Source organism: Ornithorhynchus anatinus, chromosome 1 (genome assembly GCF_004115215.2).
Source record: "Ornithorhynchus anatinus isolate Pmale09 chromosome 1, mOrnAna1.pri.v4, whole genome shotgun sequence".
Classification (NCBI taxonomy): Eukaryota; Metazoa; Chordata; class Mammalia; order Monotremata; family Ornithorhynchidae; genus Ornithorhynchus; species Ornithorhynchus anatinus.
Window position 1 is genome coordinate 1,863,688 of NC_041728.1, and position 9,641 is coordinate 1,873,328.

The 9,641-nt window shown below is 54.2% G+C and overlaps 1 protein-coding gene across 4 annotated transcripts in view; it reads left to right on the top strand.

The window, feature by feature from the left end:
- NLN (neurolysin) overlaps positions 1–9,294 on the top strand; it is a 73,065-nt gene extending 63,771 nt beyond the window's left edge. For 2 of the 4 annotated variants that reach the window (XM_029066911.2, XM_039910529.1), the window contains exons 12-14: positions 1,892–2,028; positions 8,710–8,818; positions 8,914–9,294. In XM_029066911.2, the coding sequence (XP_028922744.1) occupies positions 1,892–2,028; positions 8,710–8,818; positions 8,914–8,999 (332 nt within the window). In that variant the 3' untranslated portion in view covers positions 9,000–9,294. Of the gene's footprint in view, positions 1–1,891; positions 2,029–6,846; positions 6,998–8,709; positions 8,819–8,913 lie in introns of all 4 variants that reach the window. The other 2 variants (XR_003760117.2, XM_029066912.2) reach the window with 2 other exon arrangements.
- Positions 9,295–9,641: the final 347 nt, after the last annotated feature.

Genomic DNA, 9,641 nt, shown 5'->3' on the forward strand with positions numbered 1-9,641 from the left:
TATAAGCACAGAGGGAATCCCCATCCACAGTCCCAGCCCTCCAGGCTAGGCCTCGGCCCAGTCTTCCATCCTTGGAGAGGTCCACAGATGCTCTTTTCGGAGCACCGACTGCGTGCAGAGCACTGGACTGACATTTGGGAGAGTACCGAAGAGTTCGAAGGTACGCCCCTTGCCTTCAAAGAGCACTCGGGCTAACGGGGGAGACGGACCGATCAGTGGCATTCATTGAGCACTCACTGTGTGCCGAGTACTGTACTAAGTGCTTAGGCCAGTACAATATATTAATATAACAGTTGGGACGCACGTTCCTTACCCACAAGCTTATGGTCTAGAGAGCCAGATGGACATCAGTAGAAATAAATAAATTAGGGATTTGGAGGTGGGCCTGAGGGAGGGGTGAATAAAGGGAGCAAAATCCAAGTCCCAGGGTAATGCAGAAGGGAGTGGGAAAAGAGGAAATGAGGGCGAAGTAGGGAAATCCAAAAGCGTAGAAAGGTGAATGAATGACTGAATTAAGTGAATAAGCAAGTAGAGTGCATAGTGCATAGATGGATTGTCACACGTGGGTTATGGAGGGTTGTTTGTAGGTGTATATATATATATGCCTACAGTGGATTGATTGGTAAGTGCTCAGAGTTGCTGTTGGGATGACACAATCAGAAATTTCCCAGGAAATGTTCCCTGGAGGAAAAGGTGGAGAGGTGAATTTAAAGGGGGGAAGAAATTCCAGGCCGGGGAAACAGCGTGAGCAAGGTCCTAGAGCTGGGAGAGTCAAACTCGTAGGGTCGTGGGGAGTGACCTTCATTCAATTCAGTCGTACTTATTGAGCGCTTACTGTGTGCAGAGCACTGTACTAAGCACTTGGGAGAGTACAACATAACAATAAGCAATCACCTTTCCTGCCCACAATTAGCATACGGTCTAGAGGGGGAGACAGACAGTAATAGAAATAAATCAGTTACGGATATGTGCATATAAGTGCTGTGGGGCTGGGCAGAGGGTTGAATAAAGGGTGCAAGTCAGGGCGACGCAGAAGGGAGTGGGAGAAGAGGAAAGGGGGGCTTAGGGAAGGCCTCTTGGAGGAGGTGGGCCTTCAATTAAGCCTTCAAAGTGGGAGAGAGTCATTGTTGGATCTGAGAAGGGAGGGTGTTCCAGGCCAGAGGACGTGGGCGAGGGGTCAGCGGCAAGAAAGATGAGATGGAGGTTCGGTGAGAAGGTTGGTGTTAGAGGAGGGAAGCCTGCAGAGAGAGTAATAATAATAATAATAATGTTGGTATTTGTTAAGCGCTTACTATGTGCCGAGCACTGTTCTAAGCGCTGGGGTAGACATAGGGGAATCAGGTTGTCCCACGTGGGGCTCACAGTCTTCATCCCCATTTTACAGATGAGGGAACTGAGGCACAGAGAAGTTAAGTGACTCGCCCACAGTCACACAGCCGACAAGTGGCAGAGCTGGGATTCGAACTCATGAGCCCTGACTCCAAAGCCCATGCTCTTTCCACTGAGCCACGCTGCTTCTCAGTAGCCAGGGGAAGTGAGAGGGGGCAAGGTGAGGTCCAAGCCTGGGGGCTGGGGAATGGCGGGTGTGGCCGCCGAGAGCTCGCAGAGGCAGGAAGACAGCAGAATTACCCAAGCGCCTGATGGGCACCTTGGGGCATTCGTCAGTTTGACGCCACCACCGACCTGCACCAGGGGACCTAGATGGGAGAGAAAGGGAGGGAGGAAGAGTTCGGAAGCTCCACGGTGACCTGAGGAAGGGCTACGGGTGGGGTCGGGCGGTCCCGGCCATTTCAGGGTCACCTCGGCCTGGACACTTGGGCGAGCCGGGATCCCCCGGGGGCTTCCCAGATCCCGACCCGAGCCGCGATCTTAAGCGTGCCTTGCTCCCCAGGAACAAATATGCCGGCTACCTTTGGACACCTGGCAGGCGGCTACGATGGCCAGTATTACGGATACCTCTGGAGCGAAGTGTTTTCCATGGACATCTTCTGTAGCAGCTTCCAGCGAGAAGGATTGATGAATCCCGAGGTAGGGAGCTTCCTCTGGGGTGCCCTCTCTCCCCACAGCGTCCCTCTTTCCCCCTTTCTGAGTGGGAGCACAGTGGCCACACCTGTCCCAGTCATTTCTTTTCGCTTCTTCAGAGGCCCCCGTCTCCTAAGATCATCACACGTCCGTGGCAACGGATTGCCGGGTGAAGTGATTAATTACTTCTGCAGTCTGTTCCCATTCATTAACATCCCGATACGTCGCATGATTAATATTTTAAAGCTCCGTTTTGGACCTCTTTGGGCATCACAGAGGCCGGTTTTGCCACGTGCCCCTCGGCCCTCTGGTTTTGCAGGAGGTTGGGCTTATGAGAAGCAGCGTGGTGTAGTGGATAGAGGACGGGCCTGGGACTCAGAAGGACCTGGGTTCTAACCCTGGCTCTGCCCCTTGTCTGCTGTGTGACCTTGGGCAAGTCTCTTCACTCTTCTGTGCCTCAGTTACCTCATCTGTAAAACCGGAGATCAAGACCGTGAGCCCCGTGTGGGACGGGGACCGTGTCCAACCCGATTTGCTTGTATCCACCCCAGTGCTTAGTACAGTGCCTGGCACGTAGTAAGCGCGTAACAAATACCATCATTATTATTGTCGGGAGAGGAGCGAGAGCAACTTCTTCCCTACAACATTGTGCACACCTAGGGCATCTAGCTGATTTCCTACGGGCTACACGGAAGCCACTCCTCCCCCTTTTTTTTTAATGGCATTTTGTTAAGTGCTTACTAACTGCTAGGCACTGACCTAAACACTAGGGTTGATACAGGCTAATCATGTTGGACACAGTCCCCGTCCCACGTGAGGCTCACGGTCTTAATCCCCATTTTACAGGTGAGGAAACTGAGACCCAGAGAAGTGAAGTGACTGGCCCGAGGTCACCCAGCAGACAAATGGCGGAGCTAGCATTAAAATCCAGGTCCTCCTGACTTCCAGGCCCGGGCTCTAGCCACTAGACCGTGCTGCTTCCCGGCTACCGTCTCCCTGGCGTGCCCCTCAGCACCTCGGTGAGGCGGAAACCCCCTGCCCCACGGCGCCTTGTGAAGTGTGCCGACATTGAGGTGTTGAGCTGTCGGTCTTTGTATCGCTGCCCCGGGGCTTTCCCCAGGGTTGTCCCAGACTGCCGACGGAGGGGGGTCCTTCTGCGGTTCCCCACCCGGGCGGCCCCAGCTGAGGGAGGGCACGGAGGGGAGATGGATTTTCGCCGAGCTAGGTCAGCGGCGACTTGGGGAAAGTCTCCCCACAGTGACCGAACAAAGGGCCCTTTCTGGCGAGATCAGCAGGAGAACAGCAGCTCTGGCTCACAAGGGCCCCTGAAAGATTTCCTCGGGCCGCCCGAGAAACCGAGTTGCAGCTTGACCGCTGACCTTCACACATTCCAGCGGCGGAGAGTGAATTTGTCAGCGCCCGCGTGGGCACGGTGCCGGGCCGGACGCCTCCGGACCCTCCCCTCTGGGGGGGGTCCGGCCCGGTGGCGGGGTGGAAGGGCAGACCGCGCAGACCCCGGTGGGCCCCTCTCCCACTCGCCCTCTTTCCCTAGCCTCTTGCCAGCTGGGCTCCGGACGGGGGACGAGCGGAGCTTCCTCTCCTGGCCCCTCGGCGAGCTCACCGGCTGCCGGGCAGGTGGACTGTTCTTCATCCCGGGCAGGCCGGGCCCCAGAGCAATCGAGCAATCCGTCGTATTTATTGAGCGCTTAATGTGTGCAGAGGACCGTACTGAGCGCTTGGGAGTCGGTAGTAGTTCCCTTGCCCTAAGCGCTTGGGAAAGAACCTTACAACAGAGTTGGCGGACACGTGCCTTGTGGTTCTAAATGATTCCTCCTTCAGTTCAAGTACGCTGCCGCGGCTTTCGATTTGAGCCACGGTCTGTGTTTATATGGAAATATATAGAAATATAAATAAACTGGGTTAATGTAGTTAATAGAAATAAACGAACTTCAGGTACGTACCTAAGTGCTGTGAGGCTTGAGGGAGGGGTGAATGAAGGGCGTAGATTCAAATGTAAGAGCAGGGGGTGGTTTTCGTCCTAAACCGTTTGGGAGTTTGAGCTGTGGTCCAGCGTTGAGTGCGATGGTGGAGCTGCTTGGCCCCTGGGCTCCATTCCCCTCTCCTCCTCTCACCTTTTCTCCCAAGCTGCCCAGAAGCCCTCTTAGCCCAGAGCGGGTACCTTGGGGTCCCAAGGCCCTCAACCACAACCCCCACGGCCCCCGAGCTACCCCGCTGGCCGGAGCAGCCCCGGATCGAGAGGTCGAGGGGACCTAGGTGGGACAGTCCCTGCAACTACATGGTATTTATTGAGTGCTTACTATGTGCAGAACACCGTACGATGCGCTTGGGAATGGACATTACAGCAGAGTGGACAGACACGTTCCCAGTGGCTCTAAATGACTGCTTTCCTCCTTGGGTTCAGGTTTGCTGCTGCAGCTTTTGATTCGAGCCACAATCATCCTCGTCTCTCCTCCCTTCCCCCCCTTCCTCCTCCCCCTTCACTTCCTCCCCCCGCTCCCTCCTTCCTTCCCTCCCTTCTCTCCCCCTCCTCCCTTTCCTTCCCCCTTCTCCCTCCTCCTCCTTCCCCTTCCCACCTTCCTCTCCCTCGGCTCCCTGCTCTCCCTTCTCCTTTCCCTCCTCCTTTCCTCTTTCTCCTCCTCCTCTCCCCTTCTCCTTTCCTCTTTCTCCTCCTCTCCCTCCTCCTTTCCCTCCTCTTTTCCTCTTTCTCCTCCTCCTCCTCCTCTCCTCCTTTTCCTCCACCTTTTCTCTTTCTCCTCCACCTCTTCTCTCCCTTCTTTCCTCCTCTTCATTTTCCTCCTCCCCTCCTTATTTTTTTTTTCCTCCTCTTCCTCTTCATTCTCCTATTCTTTCCAAGTCCCTTCCTTCTCCTCCTCCCCTCCTCATCCTCACGCCTCTTTTGTGGGTAAAAACGATCCCTTTGGCGACCCTGTGGCAGAGTACGCAACCGAACAACCTCCTGGCAAAACCCCCTTGAGCTCCACACTCTCACCTCGAGCTCCCCGGCCCCTTCCTCAAGCCCCAAGCCCCAGAGTTTGCTCAACTCTTTGGAGAGGGGGAAGAAACCCTGACCTCCAGCAGCCCCCTCCCCATTCCCAGATGGGCTTCAGGCTGGCCGGCTCAAAATCTCATTGCGGAGGAAATGGAGCTATTAAGAGCCCATTGCTCCGTAATTCAGGAAATTGAATAAGCCTGTTTGGAGCTTGGACGCAACTGGGAGGCTCAAACTGGATCGAACCCCATATGGTGAGCCTGAACAGTGCCCTGCTTTGAAATGGCCTTTCCCCGCTGACCAATCCTGGGCCCTGCTTTGCTCTTGGGAGACCGGTCGGCTGTCGCGCCTGAAACTCTGGGCCCTGAGCTTTTAGCAGATCTGGTGGATTACCCCTGCCCTTTCCAAATCCCCCCTCTGAATCTGCCATTAATAATCCCCTCCCTTCCTCTCCCTCCCCCTCTGACTCCCCACCCTCTATCGCTATCTCACTCACGGTCTCTCCAGCTCCACTCCACCCGCTGACTCTTATCCCGACCCTGCCGACTCCCTCAGGTTTCTGCCCACTGGCGGGCCTGCAGTTCGTCCCTGAACAATCCTGCCTTGGGTTTGTAGCGCATTAACACGGACTCATTTCATTTTGCCCTGAGAGCACCCCTGTGAGGGAGGGGCAGGGATTCTTCTCCCTATTTTGCAGAGGAGGAAACTGAGGACGCCCAGAGAAGTTGAGCGATTTGCCCGATTTGATGCAATTCACCGGTGGCAGTGCTGAGACCAGAGTGCGGGCTCTTTCCGCTAGGCCTCGCCAGCTCTCATAATAATCCCTCAGTCGGCTCCTTGGCACCGAAACGGATTTCACGGCCGTTCGCCGCTAATGATCGGAAGGGCTTGCGACCTCTATCACAGGAAGTGAGCCAGATTGCGAGACGGGGCTGGGACGGGGATCTTATCGGCTGACCGAAAGGTGGCTTCTTACCCTTTCCCTGGGTGGCCGGGGAAATCTCCTCTGGCCCCTCATTGCAACAGGTACCTCCACGAGACACCAAGATTGGCTGAACCCCTGCTGTGTGCGGGGAATATGTCTGCTATATTGCTATATCGTAGTCTCCCAAGTGCTTAGTAGAGTGCTCTGCACACAGTAAGCACTCAGTAAAGGGCTCATCTGACATGCAGTTATCCTCCCCCACTTCAAAGCCTTATCGAAGGCCCTTCTCCTCCAAGAGGCCTTCCCTGACTCAGCCCTCCTTTCCTCTTCTCCCACTCCCTTCTGCGTCACCCTGTCTCGCTCCTTTTTTCATCCCCCCTCCCGGCACTTAAGTACATAGCTGTCATTTATTTATATTAATGTCTCCTCTAGACTGTCTGCCCCTCGTTATGGGTAGGGAATGTGTCCGTTTATTATTATATTGTACTCCCCCAGGCGCTTAGTACAGAGCTTTGCACACAGTGAGCGCTCAATAAATACGATTGAATGAATACTACTGATTGATTAAGCACTCTGAATGAGAGAGCAAAGTTCACCCTTTCTTTAATAGTATTTGCAATGCACTTACTATGTGCCAGGCACTGTACTAAATGCTAGAGTAGACACCATCTGATCCGGGGGGAGACAGTCCATGTTCCACATGGCGCTCCAGTCTTAATCCCCATTTTACAGGTGAGGTAACTGAGGCCCAGAGAAGCCAAGTGACTTGCCTGATGGTCACTGAGGAGACAAGTGGCGGAAGCCGAGATTAGAAACCAGGTCCTCTGACTCCCAGGCCCGTGCTCTTTCCACTAGGCCACTCTGCTTCTCATTAAGCTGTTTTTGACAGTGCGGGGTAGCGATGTGGTGTGACTGAGGAGGATTCTAAGCCCGGGAAGACTGTGGAGAATCCTGCCTGCAGCAGCTCAGCCATCCACTACAGGAGGAGGCGGGAAAGAGGGCGCTCACCCAACCACAGAAAAACCAACGGAACCCACAAGGTACCGAAGCCGGCATCTTAGAAACCTAGGAAAAGGCATGGCAAAGATGTTTACTCATCGAGAGGGACTGGAGCCAAGCGCATTAAACCCGGGCCGACTTCATGGAGGAGATGGATTTAGGAAGCTAGAAGGAGGTGGCGTTTGATAAAGAGGAAGGGGCCAGACATTCTACGTAGAGCCGGCTTCGGGTCTTCAGTGAGTGTCATTGATACGTGGTGTGATTACCCAGCGCCTCTTCTTTCGGTCTTCCTGCTGCCCGGTTTTTGACCTCCACCCTGTCCCGAGCAGGCCCGGAGGGTGAGCGGGGAACGCGGAGGGAGGACCAGACGTTGGCCACATCTTCCCGCTTCTCTGGGTCCGATCACGTTCGTTGGATAAAACTGGGTGTGCCGTTCATCCGGGAACTCCATGTAACCCATCGCCACACCCTGCCGGGCGGTGCCGATCCAAATTCCCCTTGGCTGTCACTCCCAAGTGTCTTCATGAAGGGGGCGAGTGAAGAAATGCACATCCCTTTAGGCATCGGAGCCCCTCTGCCCCCAGCTCCCAGGCACGGACAGGTCGTCCATTCCGGTCGGGGTAGAGTCCCTCTCTTCCCCTTGCTCGCCTCGATGCACGGCAGACCGGGGTCAAAGGATAAACCCTCAGATCGGGCCACAGCAGTTCCTCCTGGCGAGTGTGCCGAGGAGTCAGGAGGGCCCGAGTTCTAATCCCGACTCTCCCACTTGTCTGCTGGGTGACCTCGGTCAAGTCACTTCACTTCTCTGAGCCTCAGTTCCCACATCTGTAAAATGGAGGGTTGAGACTGTGAACCCCCTTGGGACAGGGCCTGGGTCCAACCCGATTTGCTCGTATCTACGCCAGCCTGGCTTATAGTAAGAGTTGAACAAATACCACAATTATTATTAGTATTATTCTTCAGACAGTCAACAAGAGAAGCAGCTGCTTCAGGGCGTGCCCTCGAGGGGACCGCAGGAGTTGGCAGATTGAAAGATTCTCACATCTGGAGATCTTATCAGCAGAGAGGGGCGCAGCAAATTTTCGGAGACATTGGAAAGAGCCGAGTTCTAGGCATGGGAGAGGTCTGGTGCCTCAGACCTGCTCGATGACTTTAGGCAACTCACTTAAATCTCTCTGTTGCCTCCGTTTCCCCACCTGAAAAAGCAGGATAATAATCTGTCTCCCCTATCCTCTCAGAGGTATTGTGAGGCAGGAATGAGATAAGCGATGAGGGGAAAGCGCTGTAGAAAAACAGACAAGCACCTTACAGATTCAAGGTGCCACGATTTTCATTCATTCAGTCATTTAGTCGCATTTATTGAGTGCTTACTGTGTGTACTGAGCGCTTAGAGGAGTATAGTACGGCAATAAAGAGGGACAGTCCCTGCACACAAGGTATTGAGGAGAGGCCCACAGGAGCGTAGTGTAGTGGGTAGAGCCCGGGCCTGGGAGTCAGAAGGTCATGGGTCCTAATCCTAGCTCCGCCACTTGTCTGTTGTGTGACCTTGGGCAAATCACTTCACTTCTCTGGGCCTCAGTTACCTCATCTGTAAAATGGGGATTGAGACTGTGAGGGCCTCATGGGACAGGGACCGTGTCCAACCCGATTTGCTTGTATCCACCCCAGTGCTTAGTACAAGGCCTGGCACATCGTAAACACTTAACGGATACCGTAATTCTTTGCTTTATTATTATTATTATTCTCTTTCCAGAGCATATCAACCACAGAGCAGCCCCTCGACGGGGTCAGGGCGTTGTGGAGGAATCAGGGCAGAGGGAGGGGACAGGAGTCCTGGGTCCCACCATACTCAGCCGAGTGCGGTGGGTCTCCTGCGCCCCCCTTTTCGATTGGCCCGATGGATTTTGGCAAACGGGCTCTCACACCAACCCTTACACGTAACTCTTTCTCGTACTAGGTGGGTATGAAATACCGAAACCTCATCCTGAAACCTGGGGGATCCTTGGACGGCATGGACATGCTTCAGAATTTCTTGAACCGTGAGCCAAACCAGAAAGCATTCTTAATGAGTAAAGGATTGCACGCCGTGTAGAACTGGGATTCTTTTGTAGCAGCCCCTGTCTGATGGACAGCCTAGCTGGAGGGAGTTTGGCAGCCCAGAGATCAGGGTTGGCTGGTTTCGTCACCGTTCGTTCTTTTTTTTATTCGTTTTTAAAGCCGAATGGCCGGAAAGATCTCACCCCAGGAAAGACCCGGAAGAAATGGGTTGTGCTTTAAAAGCACAAGTAAATGTTGTGGTGGATTTTTTTTTTAAATATATACACATATACACCGAAAACTTGACTAATGTGTTTTGGATTTAAAGAAAAAAGTCTGGGTCAAGTACCCAGGTGATGGCCGAGACTTTCTCCACGGAAAACCCACTGCCTTCTGCATTTCGAGGATCGCACCCTTTATCCGACTCTGCGGTTCTGCCGTTACGGTTTCCTGGTCCCGAAAAATGGATGTTCCTGCCGTTCCTTCCCATTTACGGGTGTTTCCCTCAGGCCCAGGACCGGGCTAGGCAGCCGTGGAGGTCCAGAGCCTCAGGTTTTCCCCTCACACGGGGCTCCCCGCACCCACGCCGTTTCCATCACCCCTCTCTGCTTGGTCCCGCTGGGTGCCTCCCTGAGGGTTTGACACAAG